Source organism: Hirsutella rhossiliensis (assembly GCF_020360975.1).
Source record: "Hirsutella rhossiliensis strain HR02 chromosome Unknown scaffold00018, whole genome shotgun sequence".
Lineage (NCBI taxonomy): Eukaryota > Fungi > Ascomycota > Sordariomycetes > Hypocreales > Ophiocordycipitaceae > Hirsutella > Hirsutella rhossiliensis.
In genome coordinates this window covers 566,948-594,358 of record NW_025408684.1, presented here as the reverse complement: position 1 = coordinate 594,358, position 27,411 = coordinate 566,948, and the positions used below count along the sequence as shown (strand labels likewise).

The 27,411-nt window shown below is 60.0% G+C and overlaps 6 protein-coding genes across 6 annotated transcripts; 3 read left to right on the top strand and 3 right to left on the bottom strand.

The window, feature by feature from the left end:
* Positions 1-1,143: 1,143 nt before the first annotated feature.
* HRG_10974 (GTPase-activator protein for ras-like GTPase domain-containing protein) lies at positions 1,144-6,234 on the bottom strand (the record flags this gene model as incomplete). The annotated part of the gene is made up of 4 exons (XM_044869444.1): positions 1,144-1,537; positions 1,607-5,220; positions 5,275-5,680; positions 5,732-6,234. 4 exons carry the CDS (start codon positions 6,232-6,234, stop codon positions 1,144-1,146), a joined length of 4,917 nt encoding a protein of 1,638 aa, XP_044715395.1.
* Positions 6,235-8,055: 1,821 nt separating this feature from the next.
* On the top strand, positions 8,056-10,128 carry HRG_10973 (ACR, yagE family protein; the record flags this gene model as incomplete). The annotated part of the gene is made up of 4 exons (XM_044869443.1): positions 8,056-8,088; positions 8,142-8,327; positions 8,400-9,492; positions 9,587-10,128. The coding sequence occupies 4 exons, from the start codon at positions 8,056-8,058 to the stop codon at positions 10,126-10,128; spliced, it is 1,854 nt and encodes a 617-aa protein (XP_044715394.1).
* A 2,001-nt stretch (positions 10,129-12,129) lies between these two features.
* Positions 12,130-13,341, bottom strand: HRG_10972 (triose-phosphate transporter family domain-containing protein; the record flags this gene model as incomplete). The annotated part of the gene is made up of 3 exons (XM_044869442.1): positions 12,130-12,591; positions 12,644-13,042; positions 13,108-13,341. The coding sequence occupies 3 exons, from the start codon at positions 13,339-13,341 to the stop codon at positions 12,130-12,132; spliced, it is 1,095 nt and encodes a 364-aa protein (XP_044715393.1).
* A 4,673-nt stretch (positions 13,342-18,014) lies between these two features.
* Positions 18,015-19,163, top strand: HRG_10971 (uncharacterized protein; the record flags this gene model as incomplete). Its single annotated transcript, XM_044869441.1, has 1 exon — positions 18,015-19,163. One exon carries the CDS (start codon positions 18,015-18,017, stop codon positions 19,161-19,163), a length of 1,149 nt encoding a protein of 382 aa, XP_044715392.1.
* A 1,311-nt stretch (positions 19,164-20,474) lies between these two features.
* Positions 20,475-24,093, bottom strand: HRG_10970 (e1-E2 ATPase domain-containing protein; the record flags this gene model as incomplete). The annotated part of the gene is made up of 2 exons (XM_044869440.1): positions 20,475-23,925; positions 23,990-24,093. 2 exons carry the CDS (start codon positions 24,091-24,093, stop codon positions 20,475-20,477), a joined length of 3,555 nt encoding a protein of 1,184 aa, XP_044715391.1.
* A 2,214-nt stretch (positions 24,094-26,307) lies between these two features.
* HRG_10969 (PCI domain-containing protein) lies at positions 26,308-27,229 on the top strand (the record flags this gene model as incomplete). The annotated part of the gene is made up of 2 exons (XM_044869439.1): positions 26,308-26,340; positions 26,429-27,229. 2 exons carry the CDS (start codon positions 26,308-26,310, stop codon positions 27,227-27,229), a joined length of 834 nt encoding a protein of 277 aa, XP_044715390.1.
* Between the last annotated feature and the right edge of the window lie 182 nt (positions 27,230-27,411).

Sequence of the window (27,411 nt, the reverse complement as noted above, 5' to 3'; positions counted from 1 at the left end):
TCAGAACGGCGAGCGAGCGAGAGGCGGTGGGACAGGGTGCGGGGCGCGGAGTTTGGATGCTCAGACGAGAAGAGAAGAAATCGCGGCATCGCAAACGGTCACATGGGCCCCGTCTCGCCCACCAAGCCCGAGTCGGCGATGGCGCAATTGCCCTCTCCTTGTTGCAAATTCGTAATCCAAGTCGCTTCCTGCCTCGCGCAGCTCCACCGCCTGGCCGTGACAATTCCATATCGCTCCTAGTTCTGTCTCGGAAAAACGTCCCCCGACCGAGACGAGGAGGTCTGAGGTCCTCGACCTCAGGGGACTCGCCTCATTCATTACTGTACAGACAGACACTTGCATATCCGTACTGTCATTCTTCGTACTGTCATTCTTCATTATTAATGCCCAACCTCGCTCGCTCCTCCTCTTACGTAACCCGCCTCAGGCGCTTGCCTCTCCTGCCCAACTCAACTTGATCACCACCTCTCCCTTTCTCTCCCTTTCTCTCCCTCGCCACCAACTACGACCGGCGAAACTGTTTTCCATCCAACTGCCAATCAACCTCTGCATCAACGCCAAGCAAACGCCTCAATCTGCCGCTGTGCTCTCCTTTGCTCACAACCGGGGACAGATGCACGCCAAGCTTTGAGGAAATCGCCCTTGTCTTGTCGACTGCCTACCTAGTCGAATGCCTCCGCGGCTTGCATGACGCCCATCTCGTAGCCCCTCCCACGTCCATGCTCGCTCGTTCCTGTCATATGCCACATGAAGCAAACCCGCTTGCTGGAAGAAAAGACACTCCGTGCAGACTCCCGGCCCATGCTCAGGCCCCTCCCCGCTTCCTCGCCCTTCCTTCGCGTATAATCAGACATGCTTGCACCGTAACTCGCTCCGGCTCTCCCGGAACGCCGTGCCGGAGCAACAAAGACACAATATCCCGAGGAAGAGGAGCCGGGAAAGTAGGGGGTTGAAAGAACAGAAGAAAAAAAGAGAAGAAAGGTGAGCAAAAGGTTGTGATGCAAAATGGCCGAGGGGCGTCTGAGAGCAGTTGAAATGTATACAGTTGTGGACCCAGGCGGAGAGATGCTTGCGTACATGTGGGTCGGTGTGTTCACCCGCGTGCCTGTATGTGTGAGTTGATGGACCAAGCAAGTGTGGGGATCAAGCCGTCCGGTAAAACTTCTTGTAAATCAGGTGCAGCAGCAAGTTGACGTTGAGCTTGAGGTTGCCCTCAAACACATTCATGAACTGGTGCGACTCGAACTGTGCCTGCAGCAGGTCCTCGATGGGCACCAGCGCGCTCGCCCCCGGTATCTGGATGTGGCCTCGAGAGCCCTCGAGCGCGAAGATGCCCACCTCGTCGCACGAAATGGTCAGGTTGATCTTGTCCAGGTCGCGCTCGCTGCTGAGCCCGCTCCACGACACGAGCACCCCCTTCTCCGACAGCGCGCGCGCGCTGTACTTGAAGCTGCCAAACTTGGGCACCCGGCCGCTTCGCTCCAGCTCGCGCTCGTGGTTGTACTGTTTCGTGAACGGCAGGAGAAAGCGCTTCTTCCTAAATACAGTCAAGTCCGGTTAGTCAACTTGTTCTCCCAGCTGCCCTCTCCGCACGAGCTTGACTTACCCCTTCTTGTTCTGCAGCGTGGCCATGGCCTGCTCTATGTAGTCGTCATAGCTCTTCCGCTGCTGCTCCAGGTACTTGGCCTTCTCGTGCAGGTTCCCTAGCGTCAGGCGTACGCCCTCGAGCTCCCTTTGCCTCTGCACCCGCCGCCGGCTCTTGCTCCGAATGTCGCTCGCAATGGCGTTGAGGACGTCCTGGTAAAAGTTTTGCTTGGATATGCGCCCCATCTGCTCCAGGTGCATCACGTTCTCCAGCGCCGTACGCTTGAGCTCGTAGAATGTCATTCTCGTCATATCCGCCATGTTGGCATCCGAGTATGCTCCCTTGGTCTGGCTACCGGCGGCAAAGTCGCCTTCCAGCAGCGTCTCCCACCGCTGCTCGTCCTCGGCCGTGATGGGCTTCACCAGGATCTCGAGAAGGTTGGCGCCCGTCTGGACCCGGATGATGTACAGGACGCATCGTTTGGTTTCCATGAACAGCGCCTTCACCTCGGCCTCGGGGTCTTCGACGTCGTGAAGCTTTGGCGTCAGGAACATGTGAATGTCCGACGACCCTGCCGCGTTCATCTCGTTCTCGTTGTTCTTGGCGCTGCCTAGGTCATGCAAAATCTCGCGAAGCACATCGTCTCGGCTCGGGCACATGGCTGGCAGCTCTGCGGCCACGAGATTGTGGATGGCGAAGACGTCGGTCATCTTGATGTACAGCGTCGGCTTGTTCTTGGCGTAAAGGTCGTTGAACTCGTCAATGTCAAATGTCCTCTCGGCGTCTGGCACCGTAATCAGCTCGCTCGTGATATGCTGCATCCGGTTAACCGAATCAGCCACGAAGCCGTTTAGTGGCTGCAGATAGATATTCTCTCCCCCAAACGGCCGTCCCGAGGTAATCTGTCCAATCACCTTGGCCACCTCGCTCAGGTTCCTCCTCTGCAGGGGGCTCAGTGTCTTCTCGATGACGCCAACCTGCTCCGGGGATAACAGCGCAGGCTGGAGATAGAACTTCCACAGCCAGTTGCACACCACCTGCAGCAAGTGCTCCTGCGGGTCCCTGCTGAAGTGCTGGCACAGGGCCTGGAACATTCCCCGGCACAAGACCCGAAGACCGTATGGCATCTTATGCAGCAGATCCTCGAGCGCCAGGAAAAACTGGTCGCAAATCTCACGGAGGTCCCTCAGATGGTCGATGAAGAGGCGCCTGGTTTCGGGGTCTCGGATGGCGATATCGCGAGGCACGTCAAGCGGTCGGGGATCGGGTCGTCCAGTGCGTAGTTCCTCGTTGTTGATTGCAGATCGGTAAATCTGCATCGGGTCACTCTCGAGGTCCAGGTCCGGATCTTCGATGAAGTTGTCTCGTATCAGCGGGCCGAAGAGGCTGCGCAGGTACTTGCGATCCCGCGGCGAGCGTGTGTAGTTGGCCAGCAGTTTCGTCCAAAAGTAGTTGCCCCGCACGTATTCTTGAAGGATGGCGGCGCCCTCAATCTCCTCGCGGATCGATCTCGCAATCAACTTGAGCAAGTAGTACTCTTCACGTCGCTTCTGCGCATAGCCAAACAGACTCATCATGAGAAGCTCGATCCTCTTGCACTCCTTCTCGGCTGTTCCCTGCTCGCGTACCCGCTTGAAGAGCCGGGCCAAGTACTGCGGCTGCGTCTGCAGGCTAAAGAAGAGCTGCTGGTAGGACTCGAGCTTCTTCCTCGAGCTCTTGTTGAGGGCCTTGAGATCGAACTGATTCGCCGAAGACATGCTAGAGTTGGCCAGGAGACCCATCGAGTTCCCTCCGTAGTTGTGCTGGTGGCGGACGACCTCGTCGAGGGTGATCTTGTTCTTGACCAAGAGAGCAATCTTGATGTCGAGCTGATCGATGTACTGCTCCAGCATCTCGTTCTGCCGCACTTGTTGAACCACTGTTTTCCGCATCCGCTCGAACTCGATTTCCTCGTTGAAGTCAAAGTCGCTGTCGTTGAGTAGGTGGACAAAGTTCTTGACTGCGTTGACGGGTGGGTTCTTGCCGGTGGTGAGGCTCTTGTACGCCTCGCCTTGGACCTTGGCGCGCACAAAACTCTGAATCTTGACCACTTTCTGCATGTTCTCGTCAAAGTATCGCTTCTTTGCTTCGAAGCGGGCGCGGACGAGGAACCCCTGAGCGATGGCCTGGAGAGCGACGATTGACTCCTCTTCTTCCGTGAACTCGGCAATCAGATCCTCGATCCTTGCACGAACAATCATGGCCTTGAGTATGGCCTGGAAGGCGGCGGTTGCGTCGTCGTGAGAGTGTAGCTCCTCCACCAGGCTTTGGTAATGTTGCCGTTGAAGAGAGCCTCGGGCGTGTCCTTGCAGGTCGATGATCTGAGCGTCATGGAGGCTCAGTTGCTGCCGAAGTACCGAAACGCTGCGCCTTTCGAGGAGGCCCCGACCGTGAGACTGTATAGCTAGGATTTCTTGCGTGCTCTCCTTCAATGCGTCCAGTTGAATCGCTACTTCTCTCCGCACTGCTGCAGCTCGTAGCCAAGCCTGAAGCTGGGCGACACCATCTGCATGCTGCTGTAGCTCCGCCTTCAGTGCGTCGTGGCAGGTCCTGGAGGCGTTTCCTCGGACGAAGCCTTGCAAGGCCGTCCATTGCAGATCAAATGCGCGCAGCCGCTCCTGTTCGCGGCCGAGCTGGGTCCTAGTCAGCAGAGCCCTCGCGGCAGCCTGCACGCCAGCAATGGCACCAGCCTGGTCCTCCAGGAGACGGAGGTCGTCGGCGACGCGATTCCGCAGTAACATTCCTCGAGTCAGGGCCTGGAGCTTCAGGACAGACCCAGACGTCTCCCTAGTCTCGTGCTGCTGGGTGGTCCGGTTTTGACGGACCAAGAAGCCCCGAGAGATCGCCTGAATCTCCCGGACGGGCCCCTTGCACGCCTCCAGGAGCGATCTCTTATCCTGGAGCTCGTCCCGGACCCTTCTTGCTCGGATCATGCTCTGTAGATCCAGAATGTCTGGCTCCAGGCTCTTCCAGAACTCGTCGCTCTTCTCCAGTCCTTTCCGGACGAGGAATCCGCGCACAGCGCTTTGGACGAGAATCGCAGACCGTCGCATCTGGAGCCGATAGCTCATAATCTGCCGCGTAAAGTCGCCACGGATGCGTGCCTGCAGGTCGATTACCTGCCTCTCGCCGTCCCAGAAGCGCTGCATCGTGTCGCCGAGGCGCATTCTCCGCAATGCACCGCGGGCCTGGGCCTGCAATTCGAGGATAGACTCCTCATTCTCGGCCAACTCGCGATCGATCCTCTCCTGCTCCGTCTCTTGCGGCTCCGGCTCCGGCTCCGGCTCGGGGACCCCAAAATCAGCACTCATGTTGCCGAAGGTTGGCATGTTGGCCCCCAGTTTATCCAGGCCCTTCTGCATGGCTTCCAGCTCATGGTCCTCAAACTCCAGCTGACCGACGAGATTGCCTATACGGAAATCGACGATGCCCTTGCGGAACAGCAACCAACTAAGCGCGTGTATGCAGTGTATGACTTTGGGTATGTTTTTCTTCTCGTAAAGGTCGATGAGCTCGAATCGGAAGAGATCGGGCAGTTCCACCTCGTCGAGATATCGGAAGAAGATGGCAATGTTGTCCGAGTGTCGGTACTGAAGCTTCGGGTGGTGGAATATTCGACAGCGTTTGTCGGGATTGAGGGCCTCGACGACCTCTGCAAGCGTCACGCCGTCGCGGAGGGCCTCTTCCAGCTCGACAATCGGGGGAAGAGACTTGCTGATGATGTCCTCGATCCATTCCTTGGCTTCTCCTATGTGGCAGAGATATTCATACGCCTGAAGGAATTGGCGCTGCTTGTCCATCCAATTGCGGCCCTCCCAGCCGTAGCCAGCCGTCCTAGGGTCACGGCCGCCATTGGGCTTGTCGACGCGCTGCAGTCGGCGTCGGCCGCGTAGACCCACGACCTCCTGGGCGGGCGAGGTAATGGCAAAGTCATCCGCAGACTCGGACCGGGCCAGGCGCGACAATGTGCGCAGCTCTCTCGTGGAGGATCGGCCGAGCAGCTCGAGGTCGGGACGTCCGATGTGAGCCGTGTGGACAGGTTGTGGAGATTGGCCGCTGGGAGGCAGAGCGCTACTCCGGAGAACAGAATCGGATCTCGTCAGCAACATCGAGTTGGGCCGCAAAGAGACGGGGCGAGGGGGCGAAATGGGCGATGCAGGCCCATCGCTCTGGGCGAGGGCGAGTTTGGCGACATCGAAACTCTTTCCGCGCTCGTGTCTCAAGGAACGATTGGTTGGCGGGGTTGCCAACGCGCGAGGCGGGGACGAGGCAGGCGCCTGCTGGAGGGGGCGAAGAGACTTGCGAGCGGTGCCGTAGAGGTTCGCGTGCGTGCCGTCGGAGGCGTTCATTGCCCCTGCTTCGAAGGTTCGTGCTCTGGCTAGGACATCGCTCTGGCCGCGTCTGTGGAGCTTGGGGGGTTTTGGCGCGTGGCCACTGGTCGGGGATGTGGATGCGGAAGTGAAGGGGGTGACGATGCTGTGGTCCGAGGCGTGGGACAAGGCTGACGAGGCCGATGAGGATGTGGTGGAGGGATACCGGTCGAGAATGTCGCTGGTGGGCGGGAGGTCGACGGTTTGCGACTGGCGAAGAGGGTGAGGTTGGAAGGACATGGCAGAGCGTCTTGTCCCCTTGCGGAGGGCGAAGTCACCTGATTGGCACGCCTCTGTCTCCTCTCTATTTCCCGGGCCGCCTTTCCCTCCCTCTCTCTGGCTCACACACGCTGTCGATGCTCTCTTGGCGACAGCAGGAAAAGGTCAACGGGGTTGGAATTGGCGCCCATCAGCGCATTGTATCGGGCCGGTCACTGGAATGGGCGAGGGTCCACCGTGTGCGAGGGAGGACTCGAGGTACGAGCTGCGCTGTATGTATGTGTGTATGTCGTCGAGAGTCAAGACATCAATCAGCCGAGCGGTGGAGAGATGACAATGGCAGAATGACAGTATGTCGTGGGCCAGTTTCGGATCGCCGTGGGAATGCCAGCGCCGTCACAGTTGAAGTTGGGGTAGAAGTTGTCGCCTGTGGCGGGGTTCGTTTTCCTTATTTGGCCCCCCTGGGCTCCCTCGTCCAGGCGTGCCCCCTGTGGTGCAGCGGTGTCGAGCCTCGGGCAAAACAAGGTAAACAAACAACGGGACAACCGCCTAGCAACAGCCACTCGACGCTAGGCGCTACCTGCCCGAATGAAGCTGCCTGAGCCCGCTGATTGGCTGCCGACCCTCGCCAAACCGACGGCCCACCGACTCGCTCTCCGCCATCTGACAGATGCTTATCGCAGAACAATAACTACTGTAAATACCGTAGTGGTTTGTCCGGCTGGCTGCCGAGGCCCAACAGCGAGTGGCCCACGCATGCAACAAGCACGCGATGCTCACTCGCGTCCTCTTTCTCTCCGTGCCTCTTCTTCCAAGCCGCCGCCCCCTTGCTTCTACGACGAAGTTGTTGGCAAGCTGCACGCATTGATCCAAGCTTGTAGTGCATGAAAACGTGCAGCCGTTGTGAGCGTTGAGGTGAGCCAAGGAAAAGTACCATGGGAAATGCCTTTGCAGAGTGCGGTGTGGGGAAATTGTACTACCGTGTGATGCTCTGGTTCTGGGAGGTGTCCCCCCATCTCTCAATGTTCCCGTTCCTTTTTCCTGCCGTGTTGTTTTGTTTACGTCTGATCCGTCCGCCACGCCGTTATTCTGTTGGGAGCTGACTTTTGGCGAGTTCGTACGCCGGCCATGTTTACCCCTCCCAACCTATTATGCGCATCTCGAAGCGTGCACGTGGGTCGCATAACGCCATGCCGTGACATTCGGAGTTTTCAGTCTCTGATTCCGATGAACACGTACAGTGCACGCTCAAACATCGAGAGACCCATGACGTACTTGCTCCACGGCGCCGCAAAAGTGCTGGGCAAACACAGGGCACTGGGATTGAGTATAGGGTAGCCCAGCACTCTCGGGAAGTGGCGCTCCGCGGGCAGCAGATGCGCCGATCATCCAAAACCTCGCCAATGAGAGAAACAGCTCCATAAGTCTAGGGCGGGGCGGGAACTAAAGGCATTGAAAAGCTAATTACTGTTCCCTGACGATCAGATGTCCGCTTACATAAGACGCAGGACGTCGCGGCTGTTCTTCGGCACCGCGCAGAAAATGCGGCGCACTCGGGATGAGGTCACATTGACCAACATCCATCAGGCTAGATGCAGCTCAACTTGCGCCCTTGACATCCAGAGCTCCTTAGCTGCAATTCACACAAAAGGGCCGATAGTGCACGCTCCGGGCGCTTCACCAAAGCAGGCAATACAACGGCGAGCATCCGCTGACAGCTCGTCCGTCTGCGCGCCGATTTCGAGTCCTCCAACTCGCCGCCCTTCCTGCACACCCGGCCCGCCATCGACATCGCGAGATAGACGTCGCCCTCCATCTGGCCGGCCGCCAGAGCGGACCATCATGTCGTCAGGAAAACAGCGGCCCTCGGTGCTGGTGTGGCTCGTCCAGTTCCCCTGCTGCATGCCCATTCGCTGACGACGATACAGGTCACGGACTCGAGGGAGAGGTCGAATCAGAGAAGACTCCCGCGGCGCCAAGATTCGTCGACCGGAGCCTCCAGTCGGACGCCGATGCGATTCATGACTGTCGATAATGTCCTTCAGTACAACTCGCAGATCCCGTCCGGCCAGCCGCGAGGGCCGCCCGTCCCCGCCCAGAGGCCGCACCCCTCAGTAGGTGGCCCGCAGCTCAGTCGACGTATCTCTGCTGGCGGGCTCCCAAATGTCCACTCCCGGACCGGACAGCCCATGCCCTCGAGGACGACCAAGATTAGCGAAAAGCTGGTCCTACTGCCAGAGACGGACCAACAAGACGAAGACGCCGAGGAGGAAGTGGAGAGCGAGGCGGTCCTGGCCAGAAGGCTGCAAGAGGAGGAGAACCGGCCGCTGAGAGACGAGGAACTGGACGTGCTCAGGAAGAGAGGCGGAATCCGAGGCAAAAGTTATGCCGAGAGATTGCCCAAGGTGCAGAGAAAGGACAAGGTCAGCCGGCTCACGGCCTATTGCACGGCCCAGGCCTTCAAGGTTCGCGCCGCGTCCGAGTTCCTGAGAACAAAGCACGAGGCCAAGACGAAGCTCTACGATGACTGTCTCTACGTCATCTACGCCCTGCCCCTGCTTAACGGCACCGAGGGCTACCGGGTCCGCGGCCGGCCAATGCTCAAGACCCCGGGCACGGGAAAGACGATGCTGGATCTGGAGATTGAGCGAAGCGGGCGGCGGGATCACCACGAGGGCTATTTCGAGGACGACGCGTATACCACCCCGGAGAGCCCGGAGAGAGGGATCCACGGGGCGGCAGCGTTCGGCGACCCGTCCCCCGACGACGAGGCTCACAGATACAGCGACGACGGCATACCCTCGCACATGAACCGCCTGGCCCCCGACGCCAAGAACTTTGCCGAGATATTCGTCTTCTCGTACGGCGTAGTGGTGTTTTGGAACTTTACGGAGCACCAAGAAAAGGACATTCTGGCCGACCTGACCTTTGCAGACGCCGAAGACGGCATCAGCCTCCTGACCAGGCCCTTTGAGCAAGACGACTTTGAGACGGAGGAGTTTCACTTTGAGTACAGTGCCGACATCAAGCGGCCGCGCGTCTTCAACGACATGATCACGCTGCTGCCGCGGTCGGACCACATGATCAAGCTGACCATTAGCCACGCCATTGCGCAGAGCACCAAGCTGTGCTTTTTCGAGGAGAGGATGAGCGAGACGATGCTGGACGCGCAGCACGTGCCCAAGACGCTGGCCCTGACGGGAGAGCTCAACATGACGAGGACGGAGATTGTCAAGATTCTGGGCAGGCTCTTCAAAAGCCGCGTCGACATCAACCTCTGTAAGCACCCCCTTCACCCCCTCCAGCCCATTCGACAGGCCTGGAGCTACTTTGCGGTCGAGGCCCAAGAGACACTGACACTGGGCCTGCTTAGCTTCCAACATCCTCGACGTGCCCAACTTCTTCTGGGATTCGGAGCCGACACTCCACCCGCTCTACGAGGCCGTTCGCGAGTACCTCGAGATCGACCCGCGCATCAAGGTGCTCAACGAGCGGTGCCGCGTCTTCCTCGACCTTGCCGAGATTCTCTCAGACTCGGTGGCCGACGCCAAGATGAGCGCCATCACCTGGATCATTATCCTCCTCATCGTCCTCAGCATCCTCGTCACCGCCACCGAGGTGGGCCTGCGGTTCGGCATGCTCAGCAAGAACTCGGACAAGGGCAAGGGCAAGGGCAAGGGCGGCGTGGCGGCCATGACGTGGGCCGGCGGGGTCAGTCCCGCGGCGGCGCCCCAACTCGTCGTCCTGCCGCCGCCGGCCCCGCCCCTGGGCCAGGTCTCGGTCGGCCGGTATGGGCCGGCGGCGGCGGAGCCCGGCGATGTCGAGGTGCTGGCACTGGCGCTCGGGCTACAGCCCAACTCGAGCGTCGAGGACATCAGACAGGGCATCGTCAACTTGAGGCGGGAGGCCTCGTAGGTGGCCCCCGGAGCTCTGGGACGGTGTCATGGCCTTACTCGACCGAAAAGGGCCACGAGCGCACATGATTACCCTCCCTCCTTTCACCAGCGGGTGTGCTCGCGAAAAACGCCATGGCTGCTGACGACGCTCGACTGACGACGTCGTCGAGCCCCGTCCGTCTACCGAACCGTCAGCCCGTGCTTGCGCGTCCGAGCTAGCCGACTTTGCCGGTTATCCCCGCCATTCCATCCCCATCTCTCTCCTCCGGGTTCGCTCTCGCGCCCCTTGCCAGCACTCATCACCAATCATTTGTATTTATTCATCTCTCATTCATCCTACCGAGTTCTATTGGTAGGCTTTTTGGCGATGAGCACAAGCCGTCGGAATTGGCAAACCACCCCCCAAACCCCTAACAACCTCACCTTCTCGTCTCATGTGCTTCCTTGCGTCATCGTATCTTAATCTCGAAAGGGGTCCATCCTTGGTTATATCCCGCCTGTTATACCTAGCCAGCCAGCTTTTGCGAGACATGGGTTCAAATTCAGGGTGCTGCTAAAAATATCATAAGGCCGTTAATAGGTAGATGGGCATGGGTAGCTAGCTGTATGCGGCATCAGGTCAACATTGCTCCGTGCGCTTCAGCGTATGCCTCGCTCCCCACGTTCAGCCTCAGCTTCAGCATCCCCCCACCCCTTCCCCTTGGCCCCATGCCATAAGAAATTCCCCGGGCAAGGCGAAAGGATCCCCCGCCCAGCAACCAGCTGGTGACCTCCCCCGGTGAGCCCGCAGCAGCCCCCGCAGACGCAAAAAAAAGGGGGGGCGGGGCGGGGAAGGGGAGGACCCGGTGCGGCAAAGCCGGCACCCGGAAGTCTTGGCAAGCGTGTGTACGGAAAAAAAGTATCTACGTACTGGTTTGTGGCGTCATCTGGCGTCCTCTGCCGGGCCGGGCTTTTGTGTCTCGCGGCAAGACTTGAGGGCAACGGTGACGCGGCGTCCACTGCGCACGGGAGCCAGGCCAGGCCTGGTGATGAAGATGCCCGGTGGGCAAGAGGCCACAACACACGGTCTTTTTCCTCGACTTTCCCCTTCTGATCTCTTCTTGCTCCGTAAGCTTTCCACATACGTGCGCTTGCTTGGCGTTTATTTCCGTTCCTTCGTCATTTCTTCTTTTGCCTACCTCGTACCTCGCATGTACCTTTCCCCAGTTCCCTGCTTGCCGGTGCGCCACATCTCGCATGGCGCCCCAAAGCCACCGGGCTGATGACATTGCCTTTTCCCACGCGCCCCGTTCTCCACCCTCCCGCCGCCCCTCTTTTGCCTTTCCGGGGGCCTCGGACGGCGCCGAGGTTGGCCGTGCCGTATTGCCGGACCGCCGTGGGCAGGAGGCGCCGACCGACCCCGGAGGCCGTATCCAAAAGTCCGCACCAAAAGTCCGCCGCAGACAGCGCCTCCATCCAGCGACATTCAACATTGGCAGCGCATCAATATCAGGCAGTAATAGACGTAATGCATTACATCTATTGTAGCGACGCAGTGTCTTGACGGCTATGATATCCCAGTGCCAGAAACTGCTCGGTTGGGCACGCCGAGTAACAAGCACCTACACCCCATGCCTTCCTCCCCCTCCCTCCCCGAAAGAGGCGGGCTCGTAGCGTACAAGGACACCACCACCTTATCCTAGAGGTATATCACTATTTGCTGGCTTCCTCGTCGAGCCGCATCTTGAGCCGACAGCAATGTCCAAACGCCGTGTAAAACCCATGCCCCAATGCGAATGCTCCCTGGCCCCGAACCCGGCGTGCGGTCGAAAAATTGCAGCCAAGAGTGTATAAAATCAAAGCGCCATGCTCTTGTCGAGAATCTCCCGCACCAGGGGGAGTCAAATGCATCGCAGGGTCACCAATAGCGCCGCAGCCCGGCAACTGGGCCCAAGCTGTCCCGGATCGCATCTATCGTCGTCGTTGATCTATCGACAAGAAAATTAAAAAGAAGAGGGGGTATCGAACGGAGCCGTCGCTGCTACCGGGGTTTCTGTTCCACAGCCTGGTAGGCGGATTGCCGTCTCCTCTTCTTGTTATCCAGTTCGGCTTTGCTGTAGACACCGGCGCCCAGCATGGTGACGGCCATTCCTGCCCCATTGAGCGCGTCGACCGAGATTTTGAACAAGAAGATTCCAATCAGGACGGTCAGGCACTGCTTTAGGTTGCCACACACCGTCATCGTCAAAGCACCGGCCAGCTTGTTCGTCTGAAACGAGGCAACGTTCAGGAGAAAGGCGAGGAACCCGTTGCCAGCGAGCGAGGCGATCGCGGGACTGAGCGAGATGTTGCCCGAGGATATGAGATTTCGGAAGCCGGCGACCTCGCCAGTAACGGTGGCACATGCCAAGGCTTGCAGGGCGGCCATGGGAGACATGCGCATGACGAATTCAAGGGGTGGCAGCGCCAGCGATCCCGTCATGAACCGGTTGGTTACGACGGTCTGGAAGTGGTCAGATGAGGCCGTGCGTCTTGTGCTGGGGGATTCGACATACCTTGACTGCGGCGAGAATGACGCCGAGGATAGTAAGGAGGAAGCCGGCGTCGGTAAAGGTCATCTCGCCGGCAGTTGTCATGGCGGCGCCGATGATGAGGGGGACCAGGGACAGATAGGTCATGGTGCTGTAGGAGCGACCGTACCAGACGCGGTAGATGAGGATGGTGAAGATGGGGCACAGCATGCGCATGGTCTGGTAAAAAGGCACGGAAACCATGGCCAGAGACAGGTTGGACAGGGCAATGTTTGCGGTGAAGAGGGCGCTAAAGGCGACGAGGGCCAGGTTCTCCCGGCGCCCCAAGCGCGACATTTTGAAATAGCCCATGTGCATCATGGAGCAGGTGCCGAGGCTGGCGAAAGCGGCATGCAGAAAGGTGAGCAGCCAGGGAAAGGAGAACTGGCACGGGAGGAGAGCAAACGTCAGCAAACGGCATGGAGGCGAGACAGACGAGATGGACTCACCATGCCCAAGACGAGCTTGTTGTAGAGGGTCAGGAGCAAGGAGAAAAAAAAATATGTGCCAAGCCAGGTGAACTTGACGGTGCTGGGGATCGAGTACTCGTGGTCGAGGTTTTGCGTGGGAAGAGGCTCTGGGGAGCCGGCATCGCTCTCGATGTCGTGATCGGGCTTGTATTCACGCTCTTGCTCCTCGGGCGTCAGCAGGGCCACGGGCTCCTCGCCACTACGGCGAGCCATTGCGCTTCGGAGCACGGCGAAGGATTTTGGAGGGTGGCAGAGCGCTGCGTTCCGATATGAAGAGGACGGAATCGTTGGATATTAAATCGACAGGGACGGCGGCATGCTCCAGCGAGACGGCAGACGAGCGATGGCGATTGACGTGGCCGACGAGGCAAGGAATCGGCAGTAGATGGACGGATGGATGCGGAGTAACGGTGCTGCTCGGTGCTGCTCGGTGGAGGGGCGGGCCAAGAATAAAGAGTCGGGCGAGGCAAAAGAGCGGAAGAGGGAGAGGGAGAGAATGGAGATGGAGGGGAGGCGGCTGAATAAGGCGAGGCCGCGAGGATGGAGGGCAGAGGACGAGCGAAGAGGACGAGCGAAGAGGAGAAGAAGGGATTGGGCGCGCGAGCTCAAGTAGGACCGTGTGTGCGAGGACGACGGATGGTAGAGGTACTTGAGGTGGGCAGGGGGTCAGAATTACGGGGGACGAGTTCGCGCGACCGGACTCTGGAGGAGTAGCGCGGGAGTATCCAGGAGTGGGGTGGACGGGGGTGGGATACGTGGTGGGATACGTGGGGTGTACCGACCCGAGTCTTGGCATATTGGCTGTGGCTGACGTGTAGCGGCTTAGGCTTGGCAGCGAGGGTGGGGAGCTGCGTGGGACAAAGTACCGGTACGATGATGCTTGGACGGGGGCCCCGTGAGGCGCTTGGCTCTGGGGGAGCTACGCGTCAGTCTTGCGTGGTACTGGTGCTTTTTGAGTTATAGGCAGCATCCATCCATCGGAAGAAGTGCCGGAGAGAGAGAGAGAGCATTCATTCATTCACCCGATGCAGAGTTTCCCGCCGTCGTGTCCTCGTCAAAGCTCCTCTGCTGCTGGTCACGACGGCTGAAGGAAGCCGGCCGGCTCTGGCGCCAGCAAGGGTGTAATTTGAATCGCCCAGGGCCCTCCCATGCGCCCTAGAGGTGCTAACCCCAGAGGGAAAGAGCAGCAGCAAGGTTGGCCAGAGGCATAAAAAAGGGGTGTTTGTCTTGCCGGGCTCTAAATCCAAGGCCAACCATTGGGCCGTTACTCAGCGCGGGCTTGGCGTGCACAAGCTCTTCGGAGGATGCAGAAGCCGCCGTCTGCGTGTGCATAATTCTGTCCAAGATGGCAATCGGCTCTCTTACTATTATTGCTGCCGCCTACCTTAGCTACCTGCCTACCTACCTGCCTACATAACATACCTACGGCACGGTACAGTACAGTACAGTATAGTACAGTACAGTATCCGTACCGACCTACCTACCTAAAGCATCTACCAAAAATTTATTCATGCCTGTCTGCACGCAAGAACAAAGGCCACGCACGATTGATTACCTGATCTTCAACATGCCCTGTTCGCACCATCATCTAAGCACACAAGGGGCGCATGAAGGTGAAGATCAGCACGGGTTGCTGGAAAAGTCCCGTCGTTGGCTGCCTCGATCGGATGCCGTGGGGATGAGAAAACCGAGATGAAGGGCCGAACAACAGAACTAATCAGCCTCGGGGGAATAACGCCTGGGACCTCGAGCCGTCGTCAATGTGATTCGCGGTCGGCCAACGGGGCCCTTGGCACTTGGCAGGCTCGATCTACGCAGCCCGGCTCGGGCCCAGGTGGAGACGTGAGCCCCGGCTGTCCCCCACGAGCTCCTTGGTCCGGGCTGCTCCGCCCTACGGCGCCCAAGGCAACAATATGATTTACTGTACAGTACCTACTTACCTACCTAGGTAGGTAGGTATTCCAAGATACACATACAGTAGGTACCTTATTACAGTACATACCACAGCACCACGAATAATTGCCGAGCACGAGCCGCCACGCCAAGACACCAAGCGAGTAGCGTGTCTCGTTAGTCTGTCGGTCGTACGAGCAGCTCGACGACGGTCGAATAAAGAAGATGGGGTTTTTATATAGAAAAAAAAGCACGTTATCCATACATCCGTGACATTTCCGCGCTCTACAGTACTTGCTTATCCGGGACGTCACATCCAGCTGTCATGCCGGTCATGGCGGATGGTGCCTGCAGGCTGCGGATCCTGCTCGAGTGCTTGCTTACCCCATCAGGTACCGCAAAAGAACATTTGTAGGTTGCTATCTATGCCTGGAGCAAGGCGTAACAATACGGAATCGGATACCTACTGTAGATGCCGAAGGGATCGTGTGTTGTCGTTGTTGGGTTTAATTGACTGTTGGAGCCAAATGATGCTATTTAAGTCGTCATTTCCAGCCCTCCGGAGGGAGGTAATTACCCTACTGCCCCAACTTGGCTGCTCAATACCTACCAATACCACTGTACTGTACGGAGTACTCTGTACCCACAGCACGATCCGTCCTCGCACCGATTACCTCATCGACTGGGATCAAGTTACGTATTCCATGTACACTCTGTCCACTTCTTCCTTATCCTCCCATTCCATGTCCATGGTCAACTCGAGCAGACAAACTCGCGAGCCAAACTCGGTCGAGGGCACACGTTCCATGCATTCCATGCGTCGACGAGACGAGACCTGAGACCGGGTCCCCGGCTGAGCCTCTCGCCAAGAGCAGCGCCAAGCTCCTGGCTGTCTGACTTCACCGTGTTTCACGTCGTCCAATCCCCCCTGGACTGTGCTGTTGTCAGCCGTCGACGAGGGCCGTCAACGAGGGCCGAGACGGCCCTCGACTCTTGTTGAAGAATCGGCAAACCTGTGCTTGAGACACGCGAGCTTCTTCTTCCCTCGGAAGAGTACCAAGCCACCGCCTCGCGTCCTTGTCCAAACCGGGCAGCCAAAAGGATGGCCTCTCCTACTTCTGGACGACGCAGTGCGATATGCCGCCCGTGGATCCATTGAAGCACGATACGAGGAGAACCGCGGCTCACTACGTCCTTGGCTCCTCTCCTACCAACAATCAGGCCTGTGCAGTACTGCCGTATACTGTATGTGTCAGGCTAATTAATAGTAAGGTGAGCCAGAAGCAAGTCTGCGTACAGTAAGACAGGCCCCTATTCGTCTCCCGGCCATCTTGCACTCGATCTTGGTACACCGCGTGATGGCTGCCATGTCCGGGCCGTCGTCGTTACGGGATGCGCCTTGGCAGTGTCATTTTACCAATCGAAGGCCCTATTCTACCCTTTTCTCTGTACGCTCGGCCAAGAGCACTAGCGGGCTCGTGGAAACCGACCCCGGTAGTGGTACTGTTACTTTATCTTGATTCTATTATAGGGATCAGTTGGATGGCGGCCCAAGTGTGAGATGGTGAGAGGCTAGCGCAGCGAGAGGCAGGGGTTCGACGGGCCTATCACCATGGTCATCACCCGCCTCCCACGGTCAGGCATTGTTTACCCCGGACGCCGGCGCACGACATGGGAGACATGTTTGGTGCTGCGCGCCCGACGCCACTGCGGCTGCAGCTCGCATCCCACCGACCTTCCTTTCTTTTTCCTACACATGCTGTGGCCATGCCGAGCAGCCGACTCTTCCGCACACACTAGGGTTTCCTCTCCACCTCTCCACGAGAGAGGGACAGAGGGAGAGAGGGAGAGGGGGGGGGAATTGTTTGCTACTGGTGGACTGAAGCAGAATAAGAAGGAAAAACCGGCTTTTAGAGGCAATCCGCGGAGCCAGAAATAGAGTTGTCACCTGTGCATCGCTCCCGCTTCGCACTCAATCGTCCCCCCCTTTCCCCTGTCCACCTATCCGCGCGTCTTCCTCGTCGTATTTGCCCATGCGGTGCGTACAGCATGTACGCACACGCACGCGCATGCGTCTCCGTCTCTTTCGGGACCCGACGTTGGCCAAGTCTTGCATGTATGTACATACTCCGTTACGCAAGAACCGACTACGTACTTGCCCTTGCCCCAACTACCGTGCATCATCGCTCCTGCCGTGCTCTTATGTTGGTCCTCAGGCTCGCCGTCCTCCTTCCCATAATACATACATAATCAACCCCCCTGACTGTCCACTATACTCGGCGCACGCCTCTCTCTCTTTCTCTCTCTCTCTCTGGCATTCTCTCGCTGGCCCTCGTAGCAGTTTTTCTCTTTTGCTCTCCCCTCTCCCCTCCCATCCTCTGCCGCTCCGGCTTCCTTCTTCCTTGTGCCTTCTCTGCCCTCATGTGAAGACGTCCACCACATCAAGTCACCACCATGGCGTCCGTTCCCCTATTGCGGCGTGTCCTGCTTCCTACTGCTTGCGCCATCTTGGTCGTCTTTATGCTCCTCGGCGCCCATCCGTCATATTCTGTATGGTCGCCCCTTTCGGCAAAAACCGTCTCCTCTCTTTTCAACTTTGTCAATGTCCTTGCAGAAGACCAAGCTAATCGGCTCCTCAGTCCTTCTCCCAGTCCGCCACCCAGTCCGAGCTCAGCTGGACCTCGGTATGGCGGAAACCAAGCTCCCTCTACGGTGGCCATGGCGTCAAGACCTCGCGTCTACACTACCTGATCCCTGCCAGCCACACGAACCTTCAGCTGTGCCAGAACTTGGTCTCGTCGGCCGTCAACCGCTACCCCGTCCCCACCATCCTCGGCTGGAACGCGACGGGCGAATTCAATGCCGCCGTTACCCATCTAGCCAAGCTACGCGCCGTGAAGCGCTATCTTGACTCGCTCAAATCTCGAGAGGACGACGACCTGGTCCTCATCGTCGACGCCTACGACATCATCCATCAGCTGCCGGCCGAAGTCATGATCGAGCGCTACTTTGACGTCGCCGACCGAGCCGACGCCCACCTTGCCGAGCGCTTCAATACCTCGGTCGCCGGCGCCCGCATGCGCAACCTCCGACAGACCATCTTCTGGGGCCCCGACAAGGTCTGCTGGCCCTTCGACCCCAGGGCCCCGCGCTGCTGGGCGGTGCCCCCGTCGAGCATGGGACCGAATGCCTTTGGTCCTCACTCGGGCAACGGGGACATTGTCTTCAACGAGCCGCGTTGGCTGAATTCGGGAACCGTCATGGGCCCCGTCGGTGACGTGAGGAGGCTTATCGATGCCACCATGGACGAGATCAAGGCCACGTACGATGAGTCCTTTGAGTTCCGCGATTCGGACCAGTACTACGTCTCCAACGTATGGGCCCGCCAGGAGTATTGGAGGTCCAAAGAAGCCGCCCACGGCGGCGAGGTCCACGGCGGACCTGCCGACCGCATCATCCCCGACAAGAGAACCGGGGGCCAGCAAACGGAGCTGCACGTTGCCATCGAATACGAGTCGGCCCTCTTCCAGACCAAGGCTGGATACGAATCCTTTCTGACCCGCCTGCCCTTTGACCAAAGTAATTTGACGGCCACCGTCAAGGCCGACGTGCTCGAGGCGGGCGACAAGTTTCAGCCGTATCCCATTGAAATGCCCTTCAATGTGCGCGCGGCGCTCACGAGGTTGTACGACGCCATTCCCCATGCCCACCGGGGCACGGCGGCCAGCGACTGGATTCGCACCGTCAGTCTTGGCGTCAACTTGGTGACGAAGCACATATATGCCCTGTGGCACTGCACGGGGCCTAAGGACGGGTTCGATGCCGAGTACCGGGTGTATTGGTGGTACCCCTTTGCCGAGTCTCTGCTCAAGGCCGCCGTCCAGTCGTCGCAGGCGGGGGATCTCATCTCGTCGCGTCTCATCGACGGGCGCAGGTGGGCGGCCAAGGCCGTCTTCCCCAGCAGCAAGAAGCTCGCGGGCAACACCTACGGAGGGGCCTGGTCCGACGCCCACGGCGGTAGCTTCATACCCTGGGCCGAGCTCTGCGGCCCGCACGAAGAGGCTCTCTTCCAAGGCGAGCGGAGCAGCGCCGCGTCCCCGGCGCCGCTGAGTAGGCGGGTCGAAACGAGACGGCAATGGTAAAGTCGGGGCCCGGCTGCTGGAGACAGCCTAGCCTCTCTTGCTACCGGTGGGCGTATGTGCCCAAGGTATCGCTAACCATGCGTGTGCATGGGCCCCAAAGAGGAGCTCTAGCCTGGGGCAGGGCAGTCCATGCCACAAGGCGTCTCTGAGCGAGCAAGACATTGCTCACCAGCATCGGCACGGCGTTTTTCTTTTTTTCTTTTTCTTTTCGGAGACGACGAGACTGTTGGTCTGATTTTGTTGTACCACCATTGCGCGAGCGATGCTGCGCCCATGTGTCTGATGTTTCCTTGGCTGTTTGCACGCCCTTTTCCTTCCTTTTAATATTGCGAATAGACGAGCATCGAAGCGACGCGAGACGAAGAGGAGGAGCGTGGGAAAAGCAGGGGAAGAGGAGGCATAGGGATGATGATGAACGGGGGCTGCAAGTAGAACAAGACGAAGAGGCAGAGATATGCTGGGACCTTGCCTCGATCCCGCCAAGGAGGAACGCCGGGTGAGGACGAATGAGAAGGGGAACCAAGACGAGACACCATCCATCCCCATATTGGCCGCGAGGTTGACCGATTCCGCCCATGTGCTCAAGTCACCTGGGCGCCGGCCCGACCTAGAACGCGCCTCGGGGCATCTTTGCACGGGGCCCGGAAGCCGCGGACGGATGGCGGGCATGAGGAGACTGGGGCCGTGACGTGCCCAGCCCGAGTGCGGAAGAGTTTGCTGGACTGCAAGGTTAGCATCGCGAAGGCACAATGAAAGAAGTGCAATCAAATAGGCGACTCTTGCGCCGTCTGCTGTTTACGTAGGCACGGCCGAGCATGTGGGCATGATGACACGGCTCGCGGGCCGTGATGACGACTTCTCTCAATCTCCGCTGACGACGGTGGCGACGCAGGACTGGCTGGCCGTTTCGCTCCGTGTCCGAGGGTCCTGTGAAGTCCGGTAGATCAGACGAGAGATGCACGCGAAGACAAAAGACGAGGTTTAAAAGACGTGAGCGGAAATTTAATCGTGTAAAAGGCACCGCCCGGCGAGGACACGCCTCTTCCTCGCTCATGCTAAAACTACTTCATGAAGAACTCCCCTACAGGCCGGGCACATCTCGCAAGAGACGCGTCGATGAATCCCGCTCGCAAGATGTCTAGAAAAAAAGGTCGCTGGGTGACGTTGGCCTTTACTCGGCTCTCTTGAGAGAGGAGGTCGACGGAGGGTATATACGGATGGGGGGACATGGGGGGGACATGGGGGAAAACACCGTCGAAACAGGGGCCGAGAAGGGGGGGACGCGGCATCTACGAACTTGAGGCGTCGCCGTTACGGCTCGGCATCTAGGTTCTGCAGCGGCACGTATCCCTCGTCCGTCTTGTGCCTCGCCTGGCGCGGCACCACGGTCCTCGCCCACGCCACCACGTTGCCGACGATGCCGCCGCCGCCGCCGCCGCCGCCGCTCGCCCACGCCGGGCGGCCGTCCCGGAACACGCCGTCGGCCGCCGCGGCCTCATCCATCCAGCGTGGCCGCTTCCAGAACTTGAGCAGCAGGCTGCTCACCACGACGCTGACGCTGCTGCAGGCCATGGCGAAGCCGGCCATCATCGGGTGCATGTGGAAGCCGAGCGGCAAGAAGAAGCCCATGGCCACGGGCAGCCCCACCACGTTGTACATGCACGCCCACGCCAGGTTCATCTTGATGCGCCGGAAGATGGTGCGCGTCAGGTGCAGCGTCGCGGGGATGCTCATGAGGTCCGTCGGCCGCATCAGCACCACGTCGGCCGCCTCCATGGCCACGTCGGTGCCGCTCGACATGGCGATGCCCACGTCGGCCGTCGCCAGCGCGGGCGAGTCGTTGATGCCGTCGCCCACCATGGCCACCACCTCGCCTTGCGACTGCACCTTCTTGATGATGCTCTGCTTCTGGTCGGGGCTGACGCCGGCAAACACGTCGTCGGCCGCTATGCCCACCGCCGCCGCCACCGCGAGCGCTGTCGAGCGTTGGTCGCCCGTCACCATGGCCGTCTTGACGCCCATGTGGTGCAGCACCGAGATGGCGCCCGCCGCGCCGTCCTTGATGGTATCGGCGAGACACAGGTGCCCCGTGTACTTGCCGTCGATGGCGACAAAGATGTTTGTCGTCCCAGCCATCGTCGATGTCTTGGACAGGTCCTTGCGCGTCGCCGCGTTGAGCTCCTCCGACGCCTCGATGGCGTCGTCGGGTATCTCGACTCCGTTCTCCTGCAAGTGGCGCACGTTGCCGGCCAGCACCCTGTAACGCACAATCTCCGCTGCCGAGTGCGGCTCCACGAGCACCTTGACGCCCTTGCCGACCGTCGCCTTGAACTCACCCACGCTCCCCGCGATGGCGCCCTCCGACTCGACGCCCAGCTCTTCCTTGGCCGCCGCCAGGATGGCCTTGCCCACGGGATGCTCGCTGCCCATCTCGGCCAGGCCCACAATGGACCACCACAGACGTCGTCGCCACTCGTTGTCTTTCCACAGAGGCACGACTGTCATCTTGGCCACGCTCATCTTGCCGTGCGTGATGGTGCCCGTCTTGTCCAGGACCACCTTGGTGACCTTGGTCGTCCTCTCGAGAGCGCCGCCTCCCTTGATCAGGATGCCGTTTTCGGCTCCGATGCCCGTCCCCACCATGACGGCAGTGGGCGTGGCGAGGCCGAGGGCGCAGGGACAGGCGAAGACGATAACGGAGACGCAGAGCTTGACGCACACCATGATCTTGCCGCCGCTAGCGTCCTGAAGGAAGATCTTGGGCGGGTTCGGCAGCACGTGGCTAAGGACGATCCATGCAACAAAGGTGATGAGACCGAGGACGATGATGGTGGGGACAAAGTAGCCGGCCAGGGTATCGGCGAGCTGCTGGATCGGCGCCCGGGTGGTCTGGGCGTCCTGGACCAGCTTGACAATCTGGCTGAGCTGCGTGTCCCTGCCGGCGCGAGTGACGCGAAAGTCGACGCGGCCGGTTCCGTTGACGGTGCCGCCAATCATGCTGTCGCCGACACGCTTCTGCGCCGGCATGGCCTCTCCAGTGACCATGCTCTCATCCACGTACGTCTCGCCCCGGACTAGGTTGCCGTCGGCGGGAATCTTATCGCCAGGCCGGATGATGACGATGTCGCCGACCTGCAGCAGCTCGGTGGGGACGAGCCTTTCTTCGTAGGCCGCTCCCGCGGACTCGGGTGCCCGCAACGGCGTCAGCGGCGTCTTGGGGATCTGTGGAGACCTGACCCAGTCCTCGGCGGCCTTTTCGACGGCGATAGGGTCCGTGTAGATGGTTGCCATGGACGGGGCGAGCGACATGAGACGAGACAGCGCCTTGGAGGTCTGGCCCTTGGCCCGATTTTCCATGTACCGACCAAGCGTGATAAAGGTGATGAGCATCGTGCTCGTGTCGAATATGGTGCTGGGCCTGGTGTGGGGGGGCACGAGCAGCGAGACGAGCATGGCGAAGACGCTGAAGAAGAAGGCGCACGAGGTACCGAGGATGACGAGGACGTCCATGGTCGGAGAGCCGTGCTTGACCGACTTGTATGCCGAAACGTAGAAGCGGCGGCCGATGCCAAACTGGACGGGCACGGTGAGCATCAGGCATATGACGTCGCCGAGGTACAGGCCAGGAATCAGGGCGACATTGCCAAAGTCGAGCGCCGGAATGGCCATGGGCAAGATCATGCCGATGATGAAGACGGGCAGGGCAAACGAGAGCGACGTCTTAAAGGCGGTGCGCCACTCGGTGATCTCGCGGGTCTTGGCCAGCGACTCGAGCTGCGCGTTGTTATCCTGGCTGTCGGCGACGAGGGCATCGAGGCCCCGGGCCTCGACGGCCTCAACGATGGCGCGTAGGCCGATGACGGAGGGCTGGTGGGAGACGGTGAGGCGGTCCGTCGCCAGGCTCAGGGAGACAGACGTGACACCAGGCAGAGCCCTGAGCGTCTCCTCGAGGGCCTTGGCGCTAGCGGCGTCCGGGCTGCCGTAGATCTTGAGCTGCGCCGTCGACGAGGATGCGTTGTGGTCGCCGGCGTCAATGATAGTCGACAGGACGGAGGCGTCGAAGCCTCGGTCCTCGATTGTCTGGGCGATTTGGTCGGCCGAGAGTTTGGTGACGTCGTGGGTGATGACGGCGCGCTCCGCCAGCAAGCTTATGTTGAATTTAAGCACGCCGTCGACGCCCTTGAAGCCACCTTCAACGGCCGACGTGCACGCTCCACATGTCATGCCCTCAATGGCCACCGTAGTCGTGGCGACATTGCTGGGAGGCGCCGGGCTCTTGACATCGCGTGCAATGGCTAATGATCTGGCCGTGTCGACAATCTCGGCGCCGAAGCCCCTGTCCTCTATGATTTCGGCAATTCGCTCTGGCGTCAGAAGGGCCGGATCGTGCTCGATGACGGCGCGCTCGGAGAGTAGCGAGATGCTGAAGTGCTTGAGGCCCGGCACATCTTTGAAGCCACCTTCGACGGCCGAGGTGCAGGCGCCGCAGGTCATACCTTCGATGGCGACGGTGGTGGTCGCGAGAGCCGGGCCCTCGTCTTCGGCGGGCTGGAATCGGATGACGGCGGGGCTCAGGAGGTCGGTGGCGAGGACCTGAGCCTCAAAGCCACGGTCTTCGATGATCTCGCAGACCTGCTCGGCGGAGATGATGTCGGGGTTGTGCATGACGACGGCGCGCTCCATGACGAGGCTGACCGAGACGTTGCCGACGCCGTTGACGCCCTTGAAGCCTGCTTCAACGGCCGACGTGCACGCGCCGCAGCTGTTGGACCTGGTCAGCCAGAGACGGGGGGTGGCGGAGCTGGAAAGGATCAGGAGAGGCTCACGTCATGCCGCCGACGCGGAGGGCGGTGGTGGCCATGTGCGTCCCCCTTGCGGAGAGCAAGGCGGCAGGGCCTCGCGGAGGAATGGCGATGGGCGACGGAGCCATGGCGATTCGATGTTGCGCGGTATTGGGCGGTGCCTGTGCTTTGTCGCACTCTTTGGAGGCGCTGGTGGCTGGTGGCGCTCGTCGGCGGACGAGGTTCACTGGGAGCAGCAGAAAAGGAGAGGAGGATTCGTCACCGGCGTCGCGCGGGCATCTCGGAAGCGGTGGTGAGGATTATCAATCGGAAGCCCAGCTTCCAAGGGGGTCGAGGTACAAATGAGGAAAAAAGAGTTGCTTGCTTAGGACAGACACAAAGAAAGGGCGCGCAAAGGCGAGGCAGAAGCAGAAGAAAGGCGAGGATGGCAAAGCAACGGGTCTCGTTTGTATAAGGGCTGCCGAGGGGGGAGAGAGAGGGGACGGGGAAAGGGAGGAGGGGGAGGGAGTAAGAGAGAGAGCAGAGTAAGAAACAGAGGAGAGTAAGAAAGAGAGCGAGGACGGGTGGATGAGGGTGAGACGGAGAAGAGTAAGAGAGAGGCAGGCCAACCAAGGTAAGGAAGGTACTGTACATACAGTACACGCACCTGGACAGGAGGTGAGTAAGTTAGTGGGGGACCCTGCGCGGGCGTTGAAGCTGCCTCTTTCGGGTCTGCTACGTACAGGGGTTGCCGCTGCATGTGCGCTGTGTGTGTGATGGCGGGCCCGAGCACCGTGGCCTCCCTCCTCCGGGGCGGAATTCCATCGGCAACGTCGGCTGTGCACCATGTACCCGAAGGTATGGGCAGACAGGCCAATGGCTTAGACCCATGTCGAGACAGGACCTTTTGTGCATACCTCGCTCTCTCTCGTCTGCGTGCTGACCAACGCGCTTGTCTTTCTGACACGGGCGGCTCGTCTCCTCCCTGCCCTTCGCACGCATGTGCGAGGACGCTCACGCCGCTTGAGGCCATGCCGCCATCATGGCCCCGTCCCATCATCAACCATCGGAGCAGCCCTCTCGCCGGCGGCAACGCTTGAGAATGGCACGAGGATGCGGCACGAGGATGCGGCACCAGGATGCGGCACCAGGACGGCAGAAAAACGGCCATCTTGGTCGCACGCCCCTCCCCCGTCCGTTTCGGCTCTCTCGCGCCACCACACGCGCCGGCACGCCCAAAGCGTGCTTTTCTGACCCGAACAGACCAAGGTAGAGTTTATTAGCGGACCTGAGCTTCCACGTGTCTTCGGAGGCTCCTTTTTTTCCACTGCGTCGTAAAATGCTTGTCTCGCGGCGTTCCTCGGCCGTCCGACGCCGTAAGCATCGGCCGTCAGCGGCCCGCCTCGTGCAGCCAGCCAACAGCCTCAGCTCGTATTGGCGGATGGTGCGCGAGTGGGAGTCAAGTCGTCTTTTGCGCCGGCGGTTGCCCGGACACGTGCTGTTCGACAGATGCTGGGCCCGTCCATCATGTTTCTCCTGTCCAGCCGTCGGCGCTCCGCGCGTATGAAACGACTGGGTGGCAGCTCAAGAAGGGCGAGCTAGAGAGAGTTGCGCGCTATCATGCACTGGCTGCCTTTGCTGGCCTTCACCCCCCCTGCAGCCCCCTTTGTCGCCTACTGACTGATGTATCCGTACCTGTGTGTGCCTACTGCACCGTCTGCGATGTGCATCAGCAGCCCGGCAGAGCCGCCCGGAACCCACCCCGCCTCCCGGCTCAACACCATGTACCCGGAACCTCTGGCAGCCAAGCACCCGGCCCAGCTTATGGGTGCTTTGCCTGCCTGCCTAGGTCCTGAGTACCTCCTCTAACCGATTCCTTGTCCTTGTCCTTGTCCTCGCCTCCACCACCACCACCGCCACCAGCCTTAGCTGAGACGGGCACCAAAGTATCGATTACATGCTAATACAGTACTTACTATCGTACCTATGAATGCCACCAGCAAAGGTACTTGCCTTCCCTTCTCCGGCGGGCAGCAGCCTCATCATCACCAACCTCCGACGTACCTGACACAACAACGCATTTGCCCAGCCGCTCAGACCGTCCCCTGCCAGCCTTTCCTCCCAAAACCAGTCCCGTTTCGGCCTCTCAACCCCCAATACATCTTCTACCCGCAGCCTCGTGTCCCCGTAGCCGCCGCCCCCGGCCCCGCGTTTGCCTTCCGACCCTCCACCAGAGATCCATCGAGCGGCGAAGCATCACCGGCCGACAGACCGCGAGCCGGTGAGGCTGCAGCCGTTCTGCTCACCCCCCCCTCCTCTTCCGAGCGAGAGCCCACACACCCGGCCGCCTCTTCCCCACGACCATGGAACAGACCAAGGCTCTGGATGCCCTCGCGGTACAGCTAACTACCCTCTGACCCGACTCACATTGACAACCCCCCCTCTGTGTGTCGCCAGCTTGGCTGACATCCTCTTTCTAAACAGCCTTTCCTCGCCCTCTCCAAGTCGGCCACCTCTCCCCGCGCCGCCGCCGACCTCATCACCCGCGCAACCTCGGCCCCAAACACCTTCGTCTTCGCCGAGCTCCTCCAGACGCCTCAGATACAGGCCCTCGCCCAGAGCCCCGAATTCGCCCCCCACCTCGACCTCCTCCACGTCTTTTCCTACGGCACCTACCAGACCTACCGCGCCGCGTCCGACCTGCCCGCCCTCGTCGAAGCCCAGGCCCTGAAGCTCCGCCAGCTGTCCCTCTTGACCCTCGCGCGCGACCGCGCCAATCTTTCCTACGACTCACTCCAGGGAGCTCTGGACCTCTCGTCGGCCCGCCAGCTCGAAGACCTCGTCATCAAGGCTGTGTATCAGGGCCTCCTCCATGCCACCCTCGACCCCGCCCGCCAGGCCGTCCAGGTCACGAGCGTGGCCCCTCTTCGCGATCTCCAGCCTGGCTCCATTCCCAATATGACCGCCGCCCTCAATGCCTGGTCCGATCGATGTACCACCACCCTTGCCGACCTCGAGGCACAGATCAGAGACATACGCTACGCCGCCGCCGTTCGTGCCATGGAGACCAAGACGGCAGACGAGAAGCTCCGCCGCCTGATGGGTGAGCTGCGAGACACGGACAATTCCCAGGACTTGCCAAGCCGCGACGGCCTGCCACGGAGAGGGATCAACAAGCGGGCAATGCTGGAAACGGGAAGCTCTGCCGTCGACGAGACCATGGAGCTCGACGAGCCGTACCTGCCAGAGGAGCAGACCAAGCGGGCCAGTAAACGGAAGATGTAGTGCCCGAGCGACCGTCACAAGCCCTGCTCTTCTTGGCCAACTCTTTTCTTGCTTTTCTCGGCATATCATCGCCATGCCCGGTCACGACGCAGACGACACGGTGGACGACGGATATGCCCAATGCTTGGTGTTTTAGACTTCTCTAAAAGGAGATGAAAATTATACCTCTTTCCAGACCTCGG